Genomic DNA, 27352 nt, shown 5'->3' with positions numbered 1-27352 from the left:
AAAGAAATTACATAAATCTTATTATTTGAATTACAATTTCAACACTTACATTGAAATAGCATTTATGATCATTTTAACATTTATGTATAAAAAATCGGAATATACAGATTGTTTGGTTTGACTAACTATTCTTCAATGTTTGACAATCAAAAACTTATAAAGGAACGTCCTTATTTAACGACTGCTGGCGTGTGATTACCGATTTTGCTAAATTGTTACATTTGTCAATAATTATTAATGTTTTTAAGGCCGTTTAATATATCAATATAACGAAATTATTGATTATATTAAAATTTCATCTGATACAAATAGAAAACAAAACAAATTAAAGTGGCGTTTTTAATATATCATGTGAATATCGTGTATTGAATTTGAACGTTACTAAAATCGAGCTTTAATGAATAATAATATGAGTGCCCAGCAAAGCCCGGCTAATATGCAGGCTGTCGTAGATAGAGAAAAGATTTACTCGTGGATTTTGGAACTGTGTAATCCCGAAACTCGTGAGAATGCTCTTTTAGAACTAAGTAAAAAACGTGAAGTTGTACCAGATTTGGCGCCTATGCTGTGGCACAGTTTCGGTACAATTGCAGCACTTTTACAAGAAATTACCAACATCTACGTGGCTATGATACCACCTACACTTACAGCTCATCAGAGTAACAGAGTTTGCAATGCGTTAGCATTAATGCAGTGCGTCGCATCTCATCCAGAAACGAGGTCTGCTTTCCTTCAAGCACATGTGCCATTGTTCCTCTACCCTTTCCTTCACACTGTTTCTAAAACTCGTCCATTTGAATATCTGAGACTAACTAGTTTAGGTGTAATTGGAGCTCTAGTGAAAACTGATGAACAAGAAGTGATTACTTTCCTCTTAACCACTGAGATAATACCATTATGTTTACGCATTATGGAAAATGGCTCAGAATTGTCAAAGACTGTGGCAACATTTATATTGCAGAAAATTTTACTAGATGACAGTGGTTTGAGCTATATTTGTCAAACCTATGATAGATTTTCACATGTAGCTATGATTTTAGGAAAAATGGTTTTATCTCTAGCCAAAGATCCATCTGCAAGGTTGCTAAAACATGTGGTACGATGCTACCTCCGCCTTTCAGACAACCCGAGGGCTCGTGAAGCATTAAGGCAGTGCCTTCCAGACCAATTACGGGATGCAACATTTACAGCGTGTCTTCAAGAAGATAATTCCACCAAACATTGGTTAGCACAATTGATTAAGAATCTGGAAGCCCAGCCGCCACCCGCAAGTCCAGCTCAACAGAATATGTGAGATTTAAATATACATAGGTTTTCTCATTACAAAGTTTTTAAAATGTAAAAAAATTACATTTTATGCTATTGTAAAGGTTAACCTATACCTGTGATCAAAAGTGATTACAACTTACAAAACTTTCAATTAAATATGTTATAGTGCGATAAAAGAATAGAAACTGTCAAGCCTTTTTGTTCTCATAATTTTTTACTATCATATAGGTATAGTTAACATGTGCCTGAATGTGCAAATTCAAAACAATAAGTGTTTTTATCCTATAGCTATGAATTAAATAAAATATTCTAGATAAAAGTTATATGAATTTGCACTGTTTAACTTGTCTTTGCTAGTATATCTTATTAATTGACATACAAATAATTTTATAGTATTAAAACAAAGAAATATCAATTAGCCACATGTTGCAATCAATGTATTATTTTTCTAGGTATAAAACAAGATGAAAGCACTAATTTTGTATGCAGTAGTAGAGTGGACTACTAATAAAAGTTTTCATATTGAAATATTTAGTCTTTTAATTAATATCTTATGGTTATGAGGGTCTGATAAATAGTTGCTACATAAGAAACATTACTAGTAGTAAAATAAGCAATTAATGTTAAATGTATTCATTCACCAACTTGTAGAGGCAAATAGCTATGCACGGATAGGGTTAACATGTAAGCTGACAACAAAATACATTCATACAATGTCTATTGCAGTAGGTAATAATTTATTTAATTAAATATTACTTTCGAGTCTAGTTATGTATCCTCTCCGTGCAACACTGAATTGTGGCAGCTTTGCACTACTAAATCAATGTGTAAATTAAATGTGAATCATGTCAACCTTGTGTGTAGTGATTTAAGTAACTATGTTGTGTTTTAATTACTATAAACCTGATATTGTAACCTAGCAATATAAATAATATATCATTAATGTAATAAATGGGATAAGCAATTGATATACAAAAATAATTTATTTAAATATTGTAATAGTTAGAAATCTGGACCTCTAATAGGATAATTTGATAAAGCCCAGTGCTTTGCGCTAACATATCTTAATTTTAAAGGTGTTGATATAACTGACTTCTCTACATGAATTTCAAAATCTTCTTCATTCAAAATAGGTTTTGTTGTAATCTTCTTTTTCATTCTATTTGAATCAATGCTATCTTTTATTTTTAATGCAGTTTTAGACTTTGATTTAAGAGTGCTACTTTTTAATATTCTATTATCTATAAATTGAGTTCCACAGCTTATTGTCTCTATACACTGTGTACAAGATTTATTTAAAATCGAGTAGTTCTTTCTGTCTAAAGTTTGTATTTCTTTAGAGCTCCATTTCGCGTTAAGGCACTTACAAGGTAAGCGATGATCTCGTTTATGGATTAAAGTCACGCAATTGTTATCACACCTTAAAGGTCCAGAGAAGAGAGTGTTAATAGATGAATGGACTAAATTCTTTTTAGTTTGCTTATCACCAATTCTCAATCTAGGTGATACAAGGCCAGTTATACGTGGTGCATCAAATTTATTTGTTTTCTTCTTCTCTGTTTGTAAATTTTGTTTTGGTTTAACATTATTCCTTATAATTGGGGTTTTGTTGCCTGATTTTTCTAAAAATGTCACCTTTCTACTGTCATTGGATGGTGGCTCTACAATATCATGGCAAAGTTTTCGAGCTACGACAGACATCTGTAACTTTTTGTAATAAATGAATAATTATAAACCTTAAGTTATTAACAGGTTAAACATTGTAACGGTTTTAAAGTGAATGCTAAAATTTTAACCTACATTTTAAATTATATTGAATATTGTTGTCAGTATGTTTTTGTGATGTCAAAATTTTACTAAGTACAACCTCTTTATATAAAATTGGTTTTTAAACTATAAAAACAAAATAAAATAATAATTACCTTGCTTTTACTTTATTAGTTGGTTATATCAAAGAACAAATTATTTTCAAAGGGTTATTGTTCGTCGTAGAGATAATTATAGCATTTTACTTGTTGGTAGCTCTGCTACCAACAAGTTTTATTTACTACCCACACGTCACATATACCACCAACAAAAAAAAATACTTACAATTAGTATATTCTGTTTGGATTTGAGAGGGAGTAAACCAGTGAATCTACACACACAAAGAACATAACATCTTAGTTCTCAAGGTTGGTGGCGCATTGGTGATGTATGTGTGACGGTAAGTGGTCTTCTTAGTTTGTTCGCCTATCATCTAAATAAAAGCGTAATATTATTAAATGTTTACGTTCGTCTATTGCGTTGTAACAACTAAAGTAAATCTAACTATGCTTAAATACATACTATAATTTTACTGTTTTAGAATAAGAATACTAAATTATTTAAAAGCTTTGGGTACGGACTGCACTGGGATTTCAAGTTTAACCCACAATCTCAAAAATATCTTCATTCAAGAAAATTTAATAATGCATGGTCCGTTTCATATTGAATAAATGGAATAAGTTTTGTTATGAAAATGGTAGACCTAGAGAGAGTGCTATTTGCCGTATCGTTACTATTTTTATCGCTGAATTTGGTAAGACTTAATTAGTGTGAAATAATTATTATTATCTTTATATTACTGACGAATATTTGTCACTTTATATATTAAACATTAAAATCATTATTTTTTTAAATCTCATAACATGAACATTGAAAAATAGTCGTCGTGGCGGGAAAATTTATACACTTTTCATAATTTTTACTGGACATCGAATTTAACGATATTTATAAGTATTATAAAATTATATAAGAAATCTATAACAACATCGTTTTATTTCTTAAGACCAAGTTATTTAATTTTCAGTTCTTCATTCAAGCTATATTTTCATTAATTATAATTTTAACGTAAATGTGGGGAATCGTTCAATGTATAAAATCGATCGTCATTTGTTGATAATAATAATGTTCTTGGAATTACAATTAGACACGAACTAAATTTTGTTTATCTTGTGTTTAAAACTGATTCAATTTATAGTGGTAATATTTGTAGATGATCCTTAGCTGTATATAATTCAAAGCCACTGCAGGGCAGACAGTGTGTTTTAATTTTGAAAAGTAAAAGAACCAGGTAGAGGTATATTGAATAATTTAATAAAACAATCCAATTTTAAGGTCTAACTGTATCATAAAAGAAACAATAATTTATCCTTAAACCGTTGTAATTTTAAATAAGAGATGTATGCATATCGAGAGTATTTCATCTAAGTAAGCCAGCAGAGCTTTTAAGCAGCAGAGATTTTAAATAACAAATTTACTGAATTTATACAGAAACAAATCTTATAATCCATACTAATATTATAAATGCGAAAGTAACTCTGTCTGTCTGTCTGTGTGTCTCGCTTTCACGCCAAAACTACTGGACCGATTTAAATGAAATTTGGTACACAAATAGTCTAGAGCCTGAGAAAGGACATAGGCTACTTTTTATTTTGAAAAAAGTGCGGTAAAGGGTTGATTTAATAAGAGGAGATGCTGCAATAATTTTTTCATAACTTTTGAAAAGGCAAGGAGCTTCTTTATGAGTCCAATAAGTTGAAGATGGAATAAAATTTGAAAAGTGACAAAGAGAAGTAAGTAATGGGTGGAAATAATTTTGAACAGCTTTGTAAAGAAATCTATCACAAAGATATTGTCTACGAAGAAATAAGGGATGATCCAGACATTCTACTTGGAGAGCTTTTATGGGGGAGGACTTCATGGCACCACAAATGATGCGGAGACACTTAGCTTGAATTTTGTCCCAATCGGCTAAAGCAGATTTATTACACGGTTCAAGCAAGAATGACCCGTAATCAAAATGACTCCGAACAATGGCGTTATAAAGGAGTTTCTGAATGTAGGGATGAGCACCCCACCACATACCTGAAAGAGACTTCAAAACATTTACCAAGCTCACATTTTTCCTTAATGTAATTAAGGTGGACCGTGCCGGTCATAGGAGAGTCAAAATATACCCCCAAAAATTTTACATTATTTTTTACTTGAATGGTCTCATTTTCCAGAACAATATTAACATTCCGGTATCAATCTTCTTCTGGAAAACACCACTGCAGAGATTTTAGGACCAGACAGAGGTAAGCCATGATCCTCTAGCCAGATATAAAGATTTTGTAAAGCAGAATTAAGGCGAACAGAGCAATTTTCAATAGATGAGGCATAATATAGGGCTATATCGTCTGCGTATTGTAATATGTTACAATCGGATGAACAAGAAGAGTCAAGTTTAGAAGTATATAAACTATAGAGAATGGGATTTAAAACCGAGCCCTGTGGTAACCCCTTCCATATTATTCTTGGGGGATGCATAGTACCTTGGACTCGAACAGAAATATAACGTTGCATGAAAAGGTTACATATGATATTAATCATCCTCGCGGGAAGACTCAGCTGGAGCATTTTTTGCCTGAGTAGCGGGAGGAGAACATTATCATAGGCTGAAGTGACGTCAAGAAAGACACCAACAAGACGGTGTCCCCTTGAGAGGGCCAGGCGAATTTTCGAAGAGAACACGCTCAGGCTGTCCATCGTGCCCATACCTTTTCTAAACCCAAACTTCGATTTTGGCAAGATATTCCTGCTTTCAAGAATCCATTCCAATCTATTTTTTATGAGGTGTTCCATAATTTTGGCCAGAACTGACGATAAGGCAATAGGACGATAGGAGGAGGGATCTTTAGGATCTTTATGGGGTTTAAGGATAGGAATGATGATTTGGTGTTTCCATAACTCTCAGGAACACACCCAGTTTCATAAATTTTGTTAAGAATAGAGAGTAAAATTAATTTTGAACAGTCAGAACATTTCTTTAAAAAGGAGTAAGGAATACCATCAATACCAGGGGAGGAGTCGTGAAGATTGGCTAAAACAGAGCAAAGCTCATCAAATGTAAAAGGATCATCCATTCGATCATAGGAAGGAGGAGAAGGGGAAGATGAAGGAAAACAATTTTCAGGAGGAACAAAAGGTGGAGCCAGTCTATCCAAAAAATCATAGAGCCAGACAGAAGGATCGTTAGAAACAGGAATACTATTACTGAAAGAACCTCGGAAGTTTTTTATTTTTTTCCAAACAAGTGAAAAAGAGGTTCGGGGAGAAAGAGTCTCACAGAAACGAAACCAGCCGTTACGTTTCTTCAAGGATAATTCCCTTTTTGACTTGGCATTTGTACTTTGAAAATTTAAGTAGTTTTCTAAAGATGGAAATTCCATAAAGACCTATTCCATCTCATCCTGTTTGCGGATGATTTCCGTGCATTCATAATCCCACCAAGGGGGGGGGGGGAAAGGAATGAAATCTTTAGGAGACTTTTTAATTGGGATGAATTGATTGGCCGTAGTTAATAAAGCAGAAATAAAATAAGTATAAGTTTGTAAAAAGATGTCAACAGTTATTACAGGAAATAGGTCTGTCTAGCTTGTAACGCATTGCTGAAATTCTGCCCACTTAGCCTTCGAGATACGAAACTTTAAGAGAGGAGGAAATGGCATAGACGAGACAGGAACACTATTGGATAAGGAGATAAGAATGGGGAGATGATCACTACCATATGAGCAGGATAATACTTTCCAGTTACACTGAGAGGCCAGATTGGGAGACGTTAAGGACAAGTCAACACAACTGGGATTCTGAGATGGAGGAATTCTTCTAGTAGGCGAGCCATCATTTAATAAACAAAGGTTATTATTGTCAAACATCAAAGAGGTGAGCAGAAGGGTACTCACACTGAAGGGAACCCCACATAGTATGATGGCAGTTGAAGTCACCTACAACAACTAAAGGGATAGGAAGAGTTTAGAGGAAAGAGTTTAATTCGGAAATAATGGAAGAATTAGGAGAAGGAATATAAATTGACACGAAGGTTGTATTTATAGCCCTGACGGCTACAATATTGAAAGATGGAGAGTGCGAAGGGAGAGAAATCAATGAATAGATAAGGGAATGTTTAAGTAGAAGCGCACTTCCATCCCATCCACTAACATGTTCATCGCGGAGACATGAATATCCAGGAACCCGAAAACGTGAACCCGGCTTTAACCATGTCTCCGAGATGGCCAAAATATGAGGACGGTAGGAGATAATTAGAGAGATAATTTCATGTTTTTTATGCCTAATGCTCTTGCAATTCCATTGGAGAATTATCGTCATTTTATTAAAATAATTAGGAGTGAACTGGTTAAGTTTTTCAGTGACAGTGTACGGTAAACTGATGTTATGCTTGGTAATAATATCGATTAAAGAAAGCAAAAGTTGGATGATATCGGATAATTTAAGATTTTGTCTAGGATGATTATCTGAAGTTATAAGAGGACAGCCATTAGCAATTATTGCATTGGATAGAGGGAAGGCAGTAAAGGGTTACTGGAAGTGAAGTGTAGCAACAAAAGATTCTCTCAGGCAAGGTTTGACCTAAAAATGTCACAACAACTGTTTGAGTAGGAAACTATTCAGTTTTACCATCAGTGACAGATTTACGATTCAGCCTTCTTGCTTTTATAGCCCGGCAACCAGGGGTGTAGCATTCGATACTACTAAGGAACTCCTCCATAGACCAGTCGATGGGGATTTGCTTCACAATGCCCATTCGGGTAATGTGAAAAGCTGGGATAATTGTTTTATAATTAAGCTCCTGGAACAATGGACTGTCAATGACATTATTGGCAGAAGAAGCATTCTCCAAATTCAACAACAACACGGTTGCGTCCTGCTGATTTAATTCCTCCATTGAGAACACCAGAGACCTTGCTTCTGTAAATAATTTGAGCAAATTAAAAGTAAGGTAATTGTATAACCAGCTGATGGGTCGGGTTCCACTCTTGAGGCGTGGACAATAAGAGGGCCTTGATCGGAGTCGTTATACTTCAATTTAATACCAGTAAATTCGGGGAGTGTGAATGTGTGCTGAATTGAAGCGCTAGGAGGAGAGGAAGCATCCCATTTGTTTAGAATACTCTCTGCAGCGGTTTGAGAGCGTTTGGCAGCCATCAAAACTTTTTTGGAGTCTTCTCTAATTATAGTATCAGTAGACATCACAAAATCATGAGTTATGGAGTCACCTCCGCCCCCATCCGGGGGCTCTTCAGATTCCATGACCAACTACTAAATTATTAAAGAAACACTTACCTCACAACAAGTAATACACAAGAAACAACGCAGGACAATACAAATATTAGTGAAACTAAGCGATATTAGTACAAAAAAACCTAATTTAGAAATCGCGCACGTGTAGTAAACAATACTACTGACAGCCTCAAATTCTCAGTAATTTTTATGCTTCTTGGCTCTTTCTGTTCACATTTGACATTTTTGATGTTGACAATTCATTGTAAACAAACATATATTTATATGGGAATGTATAATGAACTTTCATAAAAATAAAATTAACAATATTGTTATTGATGTATGAACTTTGAAGGCCTATACAAAATACGGAATTATGTGGGTATTTGGTTATGGTTCTTTAGTGTGGAAAATAGATTTTAATTACGAGTATAAAGTTGTAGGTTATATAGACGGTTATTTGAGAAGGTTCTATCAGCACAGTATTGATCATAGAGGAACACCAGAGAAGGTAATTGATTAAACAACTATAAATATACAAATGAGTTTGCTATTACTACTTACTTGGTGGTAGGGTTTTGTGCGAGCCTGTCTGGAAGGTACTACCCATTCATAAGATATTCTAGCGCCAAACAGCAATACCTAGTTTTTTTCATACAGGTGTGATGTAAGGAATGGGTAATATTTCTTACAGTACCAATGACTAAGTTGTGGTGACCACTTATCATCAAATGGCAGCTTTGACTATCTGCCTAGATATTCCATTAAAAAAATTATTAATTATAAGGATAAATATTATATCATGTGCCATCACCATTTGCCAGTCTAGTTCTGTGTTCCAATAAAAAACTAAATTATAGAAAATTGATTTCAATCTTCAAAACAATTGAGTCATTAAATGCAAGTATGCATGGGTAACTCAGATTTTAAATACATTATTTTGATAACTTACATATATAATAAATGATTTCAGCCTGGGCGTGTAGTGACTCTGATACCTGCCAATGACCCAAGCAATAAGGTATGGGGTGTAGCATACAAAATAAGATCAGAGGATGTTGAAAAAGTCACAAATCATTTGGACTTTAGGGAAAAGAATGGCTATTCCAAGAAAACAGTTACATTTTATCCAAAAGATTCAAATCTACAACCAATTATTTTAACGCTTTATGTAGCTACAATGGATAATGAATCTTATGCAGGTAATTTTTTGATTCAAATAATAAACAAATTATGTCATGATTTTACTAAATTATTAAGTTTTCAGACAATAACAACAGTAAATTACTATAAAGTTTTAACCTCAAGATAGAATTGAGAAATCACAATCATCCTCAAAAATAATTATTGAATGAATACAATGTTATTTACTTTTTATGTCACTTGCTTTATCTTTCAAGTATTCATTTATACAAAAATCAATTCAAGTGATTTAATTAAATTTTTGACATGACAGGCAAAACATTCTATAAAAAAGTATTTTAACTTACTATAAATTTAAAGTAAGCTTTATATTTTTTCAGGTGCAGCATCTATAGAAGATATAGCAAAACAAGTCATAAGTTGTAGTGGTCCAAGTGGTTCTAACAAAGAGTATGTATATAATTTGGCTACAGCAATGAGGCAGTTATTTCCTGGCATTGAAGATGAACACCTTTTCACACTTGAAACGGCAGTCAAAAAACTTGATCCAGATATAAGGAAAAATATTTTATAATATTGTATTTTATTAGAAAATACACTGAATAAGATTATTCAAATATAATTTACCATGTGGTATTTAGTTGAAATATATCATTGCAAAGAATTATTTTTACTTTTTTATGCTCACTTTAAAGGCTCCAGTTAGGTTTTTACTATTAATATCATACATTTATTCAAAAGCTGATGTTGATGTTCTGATAGAAAAGCCACTAGGCTAATAAGACTGTTAAATATTCTGTATTCTTAGGAATAAAGTTATTATTTGGTTTTTAAAGTCAGTAAAGGGTTGGTAAAGTTTTTCTAACAGCTTCCCGTGCCTCACAAATCACGTAAAGGCGAATAATCATCAAAAGATGTAAGTCGTGGGCTATGGCCTACGGCCTAGCGATTAAAGGGGTCTCGCGCCTCCATAGTTTAGGGTAAAACTGCTGACTTGTGACAATTTTAATTTAATATTGTAAACTCGAAAATTTTAATAAAATATCGTTTTTTTTACATATATGAAAAATAACATAAAATTTTACATTTTGCAGATATTAACAGTGACATAGTGTTCCTCAAATCATCAAAACCGTTATTTCTACATTAGTAAAGTAAATAAATTTAAATAATAATTTATAGACAATGGAACAAAAATGTTGGTTGCTCCACCAGAGGGCCTCGCACAATTTACCTTGCCCTCGTAAAATTTTCGCCTTGCAATGCCACATATCATCAACATCATATTTATTAAATGAATATCATGAATTTAATGTTCCTTTTGTCAATCTAGCTTTGGAATCTCTATATCAGTTATGTAATCTGTACTGATATTATAAATGCGAAAGTGACTTCCACGGCTAAACCACTAAATCAATTTTATTTTTTGAAATTTGGTAAAACAAACAAACTTGATCTCCAAGGACGGACATCAACTACCTTTTCTCCTAGAACGTCAGGTTAAGCTAGTGAAAATATATATCATCTTTCCACGCCCGAATGTCATCTGTGTTTTAATAAAAATATGTATTCATTAAATTATTAATAAACGAATTACTATTTTAGTGCGTTAGGGCTGTGGATTTTTAATAATTAGAATTATTATAAGAAATTGTATACCTACTATTGAATTCGGATGTTTTTTTTATTATTTATCTTGTTACATTATTTGAAACGTTTTAATATATTTATAAAATAATGTGTATGGTGCTATGATAAAACAATATTGTATAATTTGAAATAAAAATGTAATGACAATCCAAGTGCACAAATACTTACTGTCTTCTATTTATTTTAATGTAAAAATTTTCGTTAAAAGATCTCAATATAATTATTAAGATATATTTTTCTTTTTTTTTATAATCAATTTATTTTGTAATGCTATAATCCATGTGCGGAAAACATGCGGAATCTGCTACAAGTATTTCCATCAGTCTGCAATGAGCAGTATAATGGAATCAACTTCGAACTTAATGGAGGAGAGACATTGACCCAGCTGTGGCTGGGAGGTTTTTACATTATTTTCCAAAGATATACCTGAATTATGATTATTACTATAATATTTTTTTTATATATATTACTTTTAAATAGCAATTTTTTTTTGGGCATGTATTGCTAATATTTGTAGCTCAAGTATATTACTTCATAATAGTTTATAACTCATTTATCCGTACTTATATCCATATTTTTGCCATGTTTGTTTGTAGGGTTGCCGAAATATATATATATATATAAATATCAATACTTACAACTAAACTCGAACTTTCCATGGTTTTTATAATGTGAGTATGTTTTTGCTACTCACTTTTGTTTGAAATGTTGTCTTTATCATACATTGTTTATGAAATAAAAAGCATATAGGTATACATTTTAGTAACATTTATTAATGAAAATAATTTTGCTTATAACAACTAGCAAATACTAATTTTCTCATTCAAATTCAATAAGTAATGTTTTAGAAGATTGATAATTAACAATAATACTATGTACATTCATTCATATACCTACCTATTTCAATTAATTATAAACTGTGAATATTAGACGATAAGGACCGATTTAACAAAAATATCCCATGCAGCCACAATAAAACATTACAATAAAATATGTAAATTAATATAATATTATCACATGCAAAACAACATGAATCATTTGAAAAGGAAACTTGAACAGGAAACTTTTATAAAACTAGGATTTAATAAATAACTATGCAAAATAATTATTGTAATTATTATTACATTATTTTATTTTTCTTTACATCCATGGTAACGCTTAATTTGTAAAAAAAAAACAACATACTTTAACAAACACTCAATAGCAAAGTAAAAACATTTTTTTTACAATATAGCTTTAATTTAGCTTTGTAAATAAATTATAATTTGGTCGACAAGGAGTGTCACATCACATGGCACTTACAATTTATCAAGTCTAGATAACCTATTGCATTAAGATAAAAAAAGGGAAGTACTGCCTTCGTTAGCTTCGTATTCCAATGTAATTATTAAACACATCTAAAAGTAGTTTTATTTCTGTATGAAATTATTTCAATTTTTATCAAATGATAAGGCGCGCTGACGTCATGTCATGTTCTTAAAGCCGGACCTACCTTGGAAACAGCATTTCAAGTTATTTTCCATTTATATAATATATATAATTTTAAATTATATTTAATGGGACGCTCCAGTTCTGTTTAAAAAATGGACAACTTGGATAAAATCTTTGGCAGGACTTTGTTGTAGTGTTTTTGCTTATTCTTAATTTTCTTTCTTAATTCCTTTATTGCGACCGAGAAGTTTGTCAAGGAAACTCCTCTTCCTCTTCACTTTTTTGCCATCCTCTTTATGGTTTTGTATTTGTTCACCCTCTGCGGTCATTTTTTCGATTAAGGCTGGAATGGTTAGATCGACAACATTATCGATTGGTACTTTCTTTGCAGATTCTCTACTAAGTTGTCGTTTAACCGTTGATAATTCGGGTACGTAGTCATTCTCTTCTAATTCGGATAAAGATACTTTGGAATCATTAGTTTTACTGGTAATGTCTTTATTGTTTGTATTGTTTAAATTTTGTTTGATTTCAGCACCATTATGTAGGATTTCTACGTTTGTTTTGATATCTGTCGCTGGTTTCTCGTTTGAATTATTATTATTCTGCTGGTCTGTCTTACTTTGTTCTTCCGATTTCTCGAAGACATCATCTGTTTCAGTATAATTCAGTGCTTCAGAATCTTTTTTATCGTTACTATCAATGCTATCGCCGGCACTCGATGTCGATTTTGGAACCGAACCTACTACCTTTGGTCTCGTTGGAGGTAAATTCCAATTGACAGGCTTACGTTGCGGCGAATAACGTTTAACTAATTCCTCGTAAAGTTTTTGATGATCAAGTTTTGGTGAATTTGGTGATTCATTTGGTAAACTCTGATGTTTTTCTCTTTTTTCGACGTTTTCACCTTCTCCGTCTCCTTCGTCTGGAGAACCTAAGTCTACAACAACTCGACGAATAGGTGTCGGCGTTGAATATGGTTCAGCAAATGGAAATTTATAAATATTAAGATTTTCAATTTTGTACCTTATTGCGGATACAGTATTAGTCGTCGGTAGGGAAGCACGGACGCCGCTTCGAGTTAGCGTGTTTTCTCCCGGTTCATGTAAATTTGATTTTAAAAAGTCTCTTCGCAATTTCGAAAGCCGTCTATTTCTCTCAGCCATACTGTATCTGTGGTCGACATCGTCGCTTTGATTGAGTTCGGACGTAAAATTGTCGGAATATTTTCGTGGTCGGTATTCGTAATGTCGATCTTCGCTCCTCGTTTCGCGCATGCTGGAATAACCAGGAGTGTTGCGTTTAAAATTAGACGTTGTTATTCCGTGGTTAGTCGTAATGATTGGATCGACTTCCTTGTACGTAGGTGTCAGTGCGGTCGGGGAAGGTAGGGGTAAAAACACAGTGTCGTGCTTTTCGAAAACCTCGCGCCGCTGACTGAACTGGTTCTCGCCGATCATCTCCCGCGACTTCACACTGGTTGTAGGCGATTTCGCCGCCATTTCCGCTCGATAACAAACCACAACACTTTTGTTATTGATACTATTTTCCTGCAAACACTGTATTTCTATTTTTATACGGCACACATTATGACTTCACCGGTAACATCGCGCCTATAAAAGAGTACACGTCTACACGTTAAATTGGACAATAAAGGTAGTCCGGTCGTCCGTATAAGGCGAGCCGTCCGCGATATATAATGATGAGTGATCAATAGAGTGGTTCCGATAAGATATGACTGTCATGTAGCGCTTTACTTATTTTCTTTATCTTTTAGCAGTCGAAACAGTTGTGTAAATAGAAGCGAATGAACACAATCATGTTCGTAATTAATAGCGGACCGAGTGAAAGCAACCGGCGGCGGCGGCGGCCGATCGCCGAGCGTTCATTATATAATGAATATTAAAACAAGCGTCCCGAATACGATGCGTTAGAGCAACTCACCGACTTTGCAGACGCTAAACACTACGATATTTAATTGACACACTGAAACGAGCTAATAAGCCATGTTAATATTTACTGAAGTATAAAGATATAGTAACTTTATTTGTTCGCTAAGTAAGCAATAAATTACAGCGAACAATGTAGATAACTTAAGTTGTATGAATATTTTTTTGTACCTATACCAACTATATAATATATGTATATGTATGGGAAAATATTTCACAAGTAGGTATTCATTCAAAGTTACGTGGTAACGTAAAGGTAATGTAGACTCAAGCGTGTACAGGAGCTAAATAAATAGTCAAAATGAATATTATTGTCGTTAATAAATAATTCTCAGAAAAGTATATAGGTACATTAATTATCTTAACTACTTGGTTTATTATAATTGCCTTCTTCATGCTTAATTATTTGTTCGAACTCATTAAATCCATTATTTTTTGGAAAACTGCATCACTAACGAGTTTAATTTAACACGCTATTCGTTTTGATAAATAATTTTAGTATAGTATTCTATTTTATGATTTTGATAAACACTTGTACTTTTCGTTTAATTTTTTTTAAGAAAATACGATAATGTGGTTTCTATTTTTGTAATGAAATATACTTTTGTTTCAATTGACTTTGCTTGCACGTATGCCTAACACATAAATGCGGTTGAGAGGTTTGTCTTGTGTGGTCAAGTATGTAGAAATCTTTGCTTCGTATTTCATAACTGACCGACCTCTCCGCTTTTAAACATGATAGTTCGCTCTTTTATTATTTAGGTTTACGTCCTACGGTTTAAAATAAAAATGCGTGTAACGATAAAAATCACAAATACGAGTAGCATATTTTGAGATCAACAAAGTATAACAGATTTATTCGATGTAAAAGATTGTTTACAAATAATAACAGTACCTATTACGTAATAACGGCGTCATCGCACAAAAACAATACGAAATTGTAGTTCCCTGAATTCATGTGCGTTTTATTTATAAGCGGTGACCAATTTTTTTGTCATTTTACCCGGGATCCGGTGCTAATTTTATTTATATAGCTACTATGAGTAAGTACACACGTTTCTCTATTTGTAGCAATTCTCGGTCGGTCAATGACTCGATTAGTTTCTTCCCAAGACGGTCGGTCCCTAAAATGCCCGAGAGTGAGAAACGTTCGAGTATCGGGCTGTTATTTGAACAGTGATATCATTTCATTTGCATACAGGTTCGTGGTATTTTATTAACCGTGCGTTAAATATGGTCGTATGTAGGTGGTACGTATGTATAATGATTAGGTGTGGCGAATGGCATTTTACATGGTCAATGAGAATTTTTGAATTGAAGATAATCTAAAATTATCGTACCTACCTAACAATGTTGCTACATTACTGTACCTACTCAACTATTATTCTTATTGTTTGATTGTAGAAAAACTAGAATTATCGTTGATAGAGTTAATGTAGAGTTGCAGTAGCAAATAAGTATTTAAAAAATGTATTGATGTTTGTAACTAAATATTAAATAAAATTAGGATTTAAATTCTGTACGTAGTTACTACGTTTTAATTATTATTATTATTTAATTTAGTAAGGTTTTTGTCGAAATGCTCGAAACCATTCATAATATTACAATTAAAATATTTTTTATTTGTTAGCGAGTCTATAAATGAACATTCCTATATACATCAAGGTTAAAAAATTAAATAATTTTGTACATTGTACAAAGATATGCATGTAACAAAGGAACCAGCTGTGACCATCATACTGACGAAACAGTGTAATAAGTAATAACTTAAACCGTATGTACTAAATTAAATATTAACTAAATAATTACATGATTTTATAGCCTTAATATATATTTTTATTTATTGTCATATTTTTATTTATTACCTACGTACGGAAGCATTTGAATAAAAGTTTATTCATGTTCTTTCGATAACATTAAAAGACGTACAATTTTTAACTAGTATTATAACGTGATATCTAAATAGTTTTTAAATATAATAAACCTTTTTTCTGAAGGATATTTTATATATTCATGGAATTATTAATATTAACTTGACCGTTATTTATTGAAGTTTCATTGGTTATTTATTATTATTATTTTCCGTTATTAATTGGGTCAATGTAAATGAGTAAATTTGAAAGTTAATAGTTCGTTTTAATATATATGTATGTATTTGGAAAGAATAATAAATCCTTCCTTACATTCGATATTAAAGATGGAATTTAATTTAGTGCTTCCGGCAATGTTAAATAAAAATGATATTAAGTCAAATCGTTTACATCACAAATAGGTACATACAAGCTACATTATAAAAACTTTCGTATAAATAAATCGTGTGAAGCGTATTGTTTCAGTTGCATGCTCACGCTCAGCTATGGCTATGGTTAATAACTTTGTGGTTAGTCTAAAAAATCTAGACATAGGTATCAAGGTGTTCAAGTATGACTAACCGCGCTCGCTTGATTGAACGCTCATTCGTGCGTGAAGTTGTTGTCAATTCAGGCTTTGCTAAAATCAGATGACGTCACCCACCAAATTAATAAAATTTATTATTAAGCAAAGTTTAAATTACTTTATATATTTTTGATTGATAATTGATATATATATTTGTGTAGCTATTTACTTTTAGGTACTGCGTGTACTTATAGCATTGCTCCCTTTTTGATTCCTTACTTATTTCTATTGTATGATAAGGGTTTTCTGTCTTTGTACACTCAGCACTTCAGCATTGCATTGAATTGCTTTTCGAAACTTATTAAAGTTAATTTGGATCGCACTTTTTATCTGCAATATTAACTTTATTTTTATTATTCTACTTTAATTGATCTTACTTTAAAAAGTATATATCTATCTAATATTATAGAGCATACATTTAACAGTGTTATTGAGTGTCTAAATAGACACTGTTTTGTAGTCACTTCAACTGACTGCGGCGTTAAAGGTCACTGGTTCAATGAGCGGGATTCATGACAAATATTTGCTATTCCAGTGTTGTGATCTGACTAATTTAACTACACACTCGCGGTCGTTTTCGAATGTTAGCCCTATAAATAGCTACATAACTTAAGCCATTAATTTTTTTATAATTCGGTAGGTATAAAGATCGTTTCTCCTCTGAGGATTACAATGTTTATTATATAGGTAAGCTATACTTTACTTTAACTAACTCACTTTAACGTTAGCTAAAGAAATAGAGAAGAAGAAATTGAAAATTACGTTTTAAAATAAGATATATCATTACCATAATAATTAGCCTGTATCAGTCCTGCTGGACATGGGCCTCCCCAAACATTTTATTTTATACAATACTACAAGTCTAGTAAGTACTAGACCTTGTAGTATTATATAAAAATAAATGTGATTAACTGTATTAAAAACATCATCTTCTTTTTAGCGTTATTATCAAAAAGAAACTGAATCTTTGATCATCGGTAATAATATATCCCAACCGTTGAACTGAAGAGGAAATGTTAAATTTAATCTAAAACACGCTAGATGTGAGATGTTTAGCTGTGACAAAAATTTGAGGAATACATACTAATAGTATGCATGATTCTCTTGTTTCAAATTTGGTCGTATTTAAACAATTGATAGGTAAATATCATAACACAATTTAAACTAAAGTCACAGCGGGCGTTATTCGTTATTTTTCCTGTATGTGTAGTATTGTGTAAATAATCGTACGTATTTTTTCCTACACATTGCGTTTGAATGTTCGTATAACAATGAAAGATTTAGGACAGATCCAATTATATCGCGATGTGCGGCTTTCCTCAGTCCCTATTGGTCTATGTTTGGGATCAAAGGATAACGGGACGATACTTACTATTTTAGTGCTGGAAGTAAATATGTTCGTAACTTTTCGTTTATTTGACTTTACGATTAATACTTCCTGAACAATAAAACTTATTTTTAAAACATTCTCTAATAACTCAGTGCAGGAAGCGTCCTAAAACGATTTTTAAAATTTTGTATTATTTGGTTGATTTTTATTATATATTTGAATTATTAAGTAAAACAATATTGTAGGTTGTAATAAAATTATTATTAGAAGTACATTTGTTCGTTCCCACGAATCGGCGATATATAATCACCATAGCCGAGATAATCTATAATAATCATACTAGCAATGTGCTTCAACTTCGGACGGGTAAAATTCACATATTTAATACGCGTATTTTTGAATAATATGACTATATCCACAATACGTTATCATATGCCAATAGACGAATTCGTTTTAAATTAAACTGGTTTCAATTACTCATGTCTATAGAAAGAGTCCATTCAACACACTATCTTGGTGTTATTAATGACTATAAATTGTCCTGGTACTAGCATATCAAATTTTTGGCAAACAGCATTACAACATTTACCTGGATTTTCAAGAAGACATATTGCTCCAACTGACTTGCTAAATAAAACATATGTGGCCTTAGCTCAATCCATTATTACGTACTGTATTTCCTCATGGGGGGGCGCTGCAACGACTAGATACATTGAGATCGAAAGAGCTCAGCGTTAATTAAAGGTCGGACTTATTATACTCTGTAAGTAATGTCTTAATAGTGAGACAGTTATATGTTCTAAATGCAAATCTAAAACTGCAAAAATACTACTAATATAATTTTGATCTTAGTATATCAAGTCAAAGAACTAATAATATCGTTGTGCTCACAGTGTCTATTGAAACGGCCTTTGTAGCAACCCAATTACAAAAAACAAGCAAGTGTTTTGTATAAAAAATAAAAAACCTTGATATTTACCCATTAAAATATTACTATTGTAAAAGGAAGTTAGCTCTCTGGGTCTCTTGAAAATAGTTGAACAATCTTCTCTTTTAGTAAGATAAATAGGTCCTTTAAAGTTGTAACACGCACACACATACAAATACATTCATATTGCATGATGCATGTTGCACGTAAAAAGAGAAAGGAAAATAATGTAATTCGAATTTATTTATTTGTTAAAAAAAATGTTATACAGAAAGAGCAAGGCCTTCTGACACAGGGTTTTTTTAATATTTAATAGAAGGTCTCCGTCCAAACTTATACCGCAATGGATAAATTAATAAATTTACTTTCAATTTTTCCTTTTAATTCTTTGGTTAACGTGTCCACTATTTCTTACGAGTTGATTCACACGCCTTGTTTTGTAACGTCTGCTACATTATTTTAAAATAAAAATTTAAAAAAAAGTTGTATAATATTTTATCACTTATTATACTATGTTTCAAATTCAGCCGTTGAAATTACTGTTATTATTCAGTTTTAAATACAGTAAATCTGACGAACCTAACCAATTAATGTACTGCTTGCTACCTCAGATTATACTTTTATTACGCAGGATTATTTTCAGAGCGGTGTATCTGCATCTTAACGTTATACTAATATCATACATATAATCTTTCAGTGCATCCATAGAGTTTTAAGTTAGGTATAAAAAATTTGTCATTGACGTCAACTGAATCATTCAATGATTGCCACGTTGCTAGGCTGCCTGTGTATAATCATTTTTATCGCATATAAAGTGTAAAATATCTACACATTTATTGAACAAATTCGGACAATAACTACAATATTCAAAGAGTTACTTTCATAAAAGACAAAAAATATTTCTAAATCTCTTTCGATTTATTTTCTCCTATGGCAGGGATGCAAGTGCACCCCTTGACAAACTCTTTCCCGGTGTCCATGTTTATACAAATTAATAAAATAATAATAATGTAAAATGCTACATAAAAATAAAACATTCAATTTCAAAATTTGTCATTAATTGTTAAAGATTTTTTTGGGTTCTGAGTCTTTCAGAGGCACCGATACAACGTAAGAGTACGTTCTATCGATGCCGCGTGAAAGTGATTAAAATTAAATTATTGTATTCTTTATTTTAAAACTATTGTATATGTATAATTCTCACTATTGAGTTGTAAGTCTTGTTCAGTTACTATTCACACTATATATTGATTATTTCTGCTACCCTTTTTTTACGCAGTGGAAACCTTCAGAAACTCGGGCCCCTGCGGTGGAAACGGGGTTATGTGTGTTTCTTACTCTACTGCGACGGCCGTTCTCGGCACGGATCGGGGAGGACGAGACGATTTTGCGTGATTTGCAAGGCCATGCTAATCTTCTCTATATCGTTACAATTTTAGTACATATACTGCCCAAGCAAGTACCCGGTACAGACCCTACTCTAACGTAGGCTTCTGGCGTACTTTCAAATATCATATATACCTATTTAACTAATCAAAGACAATTACATTCAGACCTAGACAACTCTACTGCTTATTACTAATATAATATATTCCTAACAGTATAGTGATTTATAAAATTCTTCCTCACATTCTTCCTTGTCCAGACTTGTATAGTTTAAAGTTGCAAATATTAATACCAACATTCAGTTAATACGTATAAAGTCATATATATATTTACTCGTGAATATAAGATAAATGCAGTTGCAATATTTATATTAAATAAATTTATAAACCAATTACAACATTGAATTTTATCTTTGCTAAGAAATCGACTAGAGAATTATGATAAAGAACGTACGTACTTGGCGATAATTATTGAAATGAGATAAGAAAACCGCGTTTCGGTTATGCAATTAGGGCGGTGTTATTTATATTACGAAGAATGAATTCTTAATACAAATAAGGTTTTATAATAGAAATATGCTTTATTTACCCATCTTTTATATCTTATAGAGGAAGTGTTAAAGTTAAGTATAGAGGAAGTTGTTAAATTACCTTAGAAATATAGTTCTGATCTTATTACTCGCTGTTTATTCCGCGTGGAATTAGCTGCGTTATAATCCAAGTAAGGTTATCTCAATGTTTCATAGTTTAACCTTTCCCAGAGATCAATGAAAATAAATCAATTCTAATTCAGAATTTTCAGATTAACGGTAACTTAAACACTCTTCGATGTGACAGTAAGGTATGTACCAAATAGATTGTAAGTAATAGATATTTGATGTAGATCTTGTTATTGGTTCATTTGAATACCGAGTTTATTTGTTATGTCTTAATCGTAATCTATTGGCGACGCGCGATAACGACTTGCGGTCTTTGAGAATATTTGATAAATATTATTAGCATAACCATGAAAAGAATCAAACTGGATTTCATCTAGGTGCATTAGTATCTGGGTATATAATTACATATTTTTATACAAAATTGACTTCAGATAATAGTTATGTGTAAGTGTCGAAACAAAAATATGCCTTGCGATTTTTTTAACTTAAGCTTTATACCTATTCAGCAAATATATTATAGGTATTTCAATAATAGACAATAAGATTTGTCAATTTGTTATGATGCAAATCATGGCGCTAATATCGAATTAAAAATATTGCGCTTAATATTTGCATCCATAAATTCACGAAAAACTTAAACAATATTATTTTGAGAAATATTGATATATATATTTTTGAAAAATGAAATAACATCCGGTAAATGTCCCATTCCTGGCCTAACCTTCATTTAAAGAGAAGTTTTAAGCTTGTGCCAGCATATTACTTAAATGTTTGTTGGTGGATCCACATGCTGGTGTTTTTACGTTGTTTATTATGACCTCCGTCCACCTACGAGCACGAAATGAGTCATAAATACCAATTTTCCACTGACTTTTCATTAGCAAGCACGTGCTCTTTTTTGCACGTGGCTTTTGAACCATCAATCTTCGATTAAGTTTAATGTGTTCTCATATCATAATAAGTATATTAGTTCATAAATAAAAAAGAAACATATGTATTATAAAATATACGAAAAAGCTTACCATTTTTTTAATTTAGTTTCAATCGACGGTGTTAAGAATTAATAATAATTTAAAACTTACTTTTTATAGGATTAAATAAAAATGATAAAAGTTCACATCAATTCTTCAACGTTTAGTATAAAGAAATCTTTTTTTGTAAATAGGTCAAAGCGATAACCTTCCACCATATTCCGAATCGAGATTTCCTGTCCATTGATGCTCGCCAGTTGCCAGATATCAATGAACTCAATCTCTCACGGGCGTTAATGTAACTGTTAAATCGATTTCTATTGATTTCTATAATATAAACCAAAACTATACTTTGCTTTCGAATTCGATGCAATAAAATGAATTGACAAATTTGACAAGAGTGTTTAATTGATATTATTATTTTATTAATTTTAAAGTAAAAAATCTCGATCTCTAAAAGTAATAAGCATCTATTTAAAAATACGATTAAATAAAGAAGAAAGAGTTATTTCAGTCGATGAAATAAAGTAAAATAAATTGGATTTTTATTTCCATAAAGAAAGAAATGTTATAAAGTATGTAAATTAATGACATCAACATAAACTCGTTCGACATTTATCGGACACATTACTAATTACAGCCCATATAATTTACATTTACAATATTTAAATGTACTTTTATCTATTACTAACCATCCGCGTCCGCTTCGCACGAATAGAATAAGCGTGTATATGTATAAAATGTTTATACATAAGAGCAAAAATTTGTGCAAATATTGTTTTTTATTTAATAGGAGAAGGTTTTTTTTTTAATCTGCTTTTATTTGTGCCCACTCGGGGCACATATTATTTCGCCTATGTCACGTGCGAGAAGATTATTTATGTTCAAATGATATCAATAGGCTATTTGACAATGCGAAAAATAAAGTATCAATTATTGTAATCAGTATAAATTATGAGTTTAAATATGATTATTTATCAACGAAAGTTGAAAATAATAGTTAATTTATTCAAAAATTCATAAATAAAAATGCATTTTTTCATACGTTTGTCACGTGACACAAAACGCTCCTGATTGGTCGGGCTTATGATGACGTCACTTGCTTATTAACCTCGTTTGCCTACTATATGAACCAAAGATTACAATACAGGCAATTGACGTCACCGACCCAATTGCAGTGCCATATTGTCAAAGTAGCGTTTTCGCGGGCTATTTAAATATGGAATTTTTATTTTGATATCTTTCAGCAAATATGTACTAGAATTAAAAAAGACAACTTTTACTGGGTTCCTTAACCTCTACTAAATAATATAAAATGCATTTTAAAAACCAGTCAAATAGCCTATTTTAACTACCTCGTTGACTTATTACGCGTACGGCTGCTCCCGTGGTTCAAACCTCGTAAGAAATCAATAATAATCATTTTCAAACATCCTATCCACTGTCCTATCGGGTTATAAAGTTGCAGTTACTTATTTTCTGTATAGGTAGTTTTAAATCGGCCAAGAGAACATCATCAATACTAGTTTTATCAAATAATTAATTGAATTGAAGTTGCATTTTATAGTAATCGGAAAATAAATCTGTTATCTCTGTAACCTATTAATTATTATTTATTCTAATTAGTTTATATATGGTATAACACATATAGTATAAACGCTTTATATACTGTATATTTTTTGTATTTGTTTATATTCGTATTTCAAAATATAATGAAGAGAAAAAGCATAATTCCTCTTAATTCATCACAGATATAACAATTATTGATCAAACTTGCCAATTGTATCTACTATCAATAAACAGCACTTGACTGTCATTTAAGAAGTGTTTTGAAAGAGTCTTCTGGTGTTCTTAAAACTAAATAAGTTAATAACGTACGTACTACTTTATAAATACAAGCAGTATTAGTTTTGTTTACGAGTAATATTTGATGGTGCAATGAGTCGGATCATTAGCACTATTTTAATAGAGATATGCTTTATGCTTTATGTATGACAAGTATTGATGTACAGTAACTTTGTTTCGTCTGCGTTAAGTAAGTACTAATTCTGCTCTGTGGGATCACAATTAGTAGGTTAAAGTCTCCTTGAAGTTGATTAGTGGTATCTTCTATATTGCGTTCATCCGCTACTAAGTGTGCGTCATAGGCAAAATGCTAGATCTCACTAATTTTTAATTACGTACGCTATTCACGGATGTGAGGTAGTGCAGGGGACCGAATACAGAGTCTTGCGCGGTTTCCGTTGTTACATTCATAACTGTCTTCATCGTTCTTTCTCACGCTATTCGTTCTGCATCATAGTTAATTTTCATACGAGTTTGGCTTCGTAAAAGTAAGCTTAAACGAATTAATTAAATATCCACTTTTTCTTTATGATCTTATTAGTTTAATAAGTATTATTTTTGAAAGCCATAGTTTAAATACTACTTTCATTATAATTTTAACGTTTTATTTTTGTATTACAGTCTAGTGGATCTTCACATAAGGACCTATTATAAAAACAAACAACAAACAAATAAAAAAATATTAATAATAATAAAGTACCATCGAGGAGGTTATTTCACCACGCTGGTCTCCTGCGGTTTAGTGAATACATACGGCTGACTTTTCAACCTAGACATGCAGATTTTTTGACGATAAAAAAACATGAATTAAAAAATACAATTATTATAGTTACCTAAATGACAACCACTAAAATAAAATTAAAATTGACTGCCAACAGGACACGTAGACATTATATTATAAATTTCAAGTGCGATTTAAATAAGTACACAATTTACTCTCAATCACATATTTTATACTTTGTTATTGAATATTATATTTAATTTTAAGAATTATTTAATGTATGTTGTTATTACCTATACTAAGAAATACAATTATCACGTGTGTTCATTGCACTACTCAACAAATTTCAAACTTTTTTATTTATCTGAGATCGCCTATGGAATTTTTAATCTTCACTATTGTCCTAAAATAAAATACGTAAATAAAGTTACAATTTCTTTTATGTATTGATTGAAATGGCGAAGTTTTCTTGCTTAGCTGGCTTTTCTCTTCTAATGGGAAACACCGAGATATCATATCATAGGAGTATCATAACAACCAACTTAGCTGGCTCTTCATCTTCCTTGGAAACTCTTTCGATTGCAGCTATATCTTGATGAAAGCGTGCCCCGTGTTCATCACTAACTGAACATATATTTACGGAGAAAAAGTCCAAATTAGACTTTCCAGTGGGACGAAATGCTATTTTAAAGATTCAACATCAAATTAATTATTTTTCCAAAAGCACATTTGTTGTTAACCAGGATTTTTTGCCATGACAATGAAAATATTATACACATTTTTATTTCTCAATGCAGTTAAGGGTAGCCGTAAAAGATTAATCTTCAAAAAGCGTTTTTAAAACCGCACTTACAAATACTTCTTTGATTTTTACATGACTTCACTTGGGAAACTTTTGCTTGAAAAATTGTGATGCAGATGTAAGCGTGACAAAATGATTTTATCTAGCTCGACCAAAGGTTCAAATTTAGAGTTTTTATGCTTGTAAGAAAAAATGGCGTTATAGCCAATTTTATTTTATAAAATGATGTGATTATGTTCGACAATCCTACTCGCAAAGATAGCAGCGGTATCTTGTATAACCTGACTGAAAACCAGTAAACAAAGTTAACAATTTTAAGATCTACACAAATTATCCATTTATGTTGCTTATGGAACCCACGTCTTATCTTGATTTAAGATTGATAATAAGAACTAAGATATATAAAACCGTTTAATTAGATTAGAAGGTCACCTTTTTTAGGATTTTAGTGTAAATTCGGCCAAAAGTATAGCAAACAAGTATAGGAAACAAACAAAACAAATTCGTAAAATGGTACGTACTACCAGCGCCTTGAAAATATGTCAAAAGGTTAATATTTAAATTTCTCTGTTTCTAAATGTGATATAAAGATGAAATTCCTATTGATATTCATTGATGGCTGACTAAAGCCAAATTTGAAGGGATAACAGTGAATTCGGTATATTTTTTAGTGTTGAGTTGTGGTATTAATATGTGTCTTTGTAATGTAGTTGTAATTTCTGTTAGTGATTAAAATAATAAATAAATAAGTACTCGTTTATAAATGTGTTTTCATTTCAGTTTTTGCGATAAGAAACAATTATGATTTCGTTAATAACTGATTGATTGTATGAAGATACATTATCATGCTAGACGTAGCGACCAAATAATCAGCCGTTATCTCTAACCTTGTGGAATTTATTGAATAATCGATACGAAATGATTTTACTCAAATTAGATTTTGGTAAATAATTCCTTAATAAGGAAATAAAAATGTATGTGTCGGTATTTTATAACCACAAAGAAGACTAGTTGATAAAATTAGGCTATTTATATTTAACAATTACCCAGGTAACACAGGTGCACCCTCATTATTCCATAGGAAAATTTGTAAAAAGGAAAAACACTCTTATTTGGCGGCATTTGGTCGACGCTTCAATAATTAATAATTATAAAGTAGTAAAATTGTCTATGTCTAAATCTCATTGTCTTTGATTTTATTAGTTGACAGTACGGCAAAAGGCTATGTTAGAGTAGGGTATATCGGAATACTCTGTAGTAGTAATAACATTGTAAGTAATTAGTTGTTAAACAATGCAATAACTTTAGTGATAATAAGCCAAGTTCATATTAACTGTAATTTAGTTAAATCAAAAATTCAATCTTAATTCAAGCATCTGTGTTTGTAGCTTTTTTCCGGCCTAACAACTTCCTCTGCACTTTCGATGACGCTGCTGCTCCTTGTTTGGAATCTTAGGAAAGGTTTTTTATTATACGAAAGTTTTTACCGTTATTCTAGCATCGGTGTTCATAACGAAAACCAAGGTCTCGTAATTTCAAACATTATTAAATCTATAAAATGTGGAGTTAATTCATCAAATTCAGAGGATGAGGAGACAAAGTAATAAGAGAGCTATATTATAGTATGTTTTATCTTAACGCTAAAATACGAAGACAAATTCCTTTTCGCTACAGATACATTCAATAACTCCGAGAATGTGGACCAACATTTAGCTTTACCGTTACTATCGCACAACGTTTACTGATTTTA

General features: G+C 31.6%; 3 protein-coding genes across 3 annotated transcripts; 2 read left to right on the top strand and 1 right to left on the bottom strand.

The window, feature by feature from the left end:
* The first annotated feature begins 158 nt into the window (after positions 1 to 158).
* On the top strand, positions 159 to 1873 carry LOC113401579 (CCR4-NOT transcription complex subunit 9). Its single transcript, XM_026641548.2, has one exon. The coding sequence runs from the start codon at positions 398 to 400 to the stop codon at positions 1292 to 1294; it is 897 nt and encodes a 298-aa protein (XP_026497333.1). The 5' UTR covers positions 159 to 397; the 3' UTR covers positions 1295 to 1873.
* Positions 1874 to 8616: 6743 nt separating this feature from the next.
* LOC113401580 (putative glutathione-specific gamma-glutamylcyclotransferase 2) lies at positions 8617 to 10117 on the top strand. Its single transcript, XM_026641551.2, has 3 exons — positions 8617 to 8863; positions 9326 to 9554; positions 9876 to 10117. The coding sequence occupies exons 1-3, from the start codon at positions 8729 to 8731 to the stop codon at positions 10067 to 10069; spliced, it is 558 nt and encodes a 185-aa protein (XP_026497336.2). The 5' UTR covers positions 8617 to 8728; the 3' UTR covers positions 10070 to 10117.
* Positions 10118 to 11898: 1781 nt separating this feature from the next.
* Positions 11899 to 14528, bottom strand: LOC113401577 (probable serine/threonine-protein kinase DDB_G0278845). The gene has a single exon (XM_026641546.2). The coding sequence runs from the start codon at positions 14076 to 14078 to the stop codon at positions 12786 to 12788; it is 1293 nt and encodes a 430-aa protein (XP_026497331.1). The 5' UTR covers positions 14079 to 14528; the 3' UTR covers positions 11899 to 12785.
* Between the last annotated feature and the right edge of the window lie 12824 nt (positions 14529 to 27352).

The sequence above is a fragment of the Vanessa tameamea genome, chromosome 20 (genome assembly GCF_037043105.1).
Source record: "Vanessa tameamea isolate UH-Manoa-2023 chromosome 20, ilVanTame1 primary haplotype, whole genome shotgun sequence".
Classification (NCBI taxonomy): domain Eukaryota; kingdom Metazoa; phylum Arthropoda; class Insecta; order Lepidoptera; family Nymphalidae; genus Vanessa; species Vanessa tameamea.
Note: the sequence above shows the minus strand (reverse complement) of the source record. Positions and strands in the feature narration are given on the sequence as shown.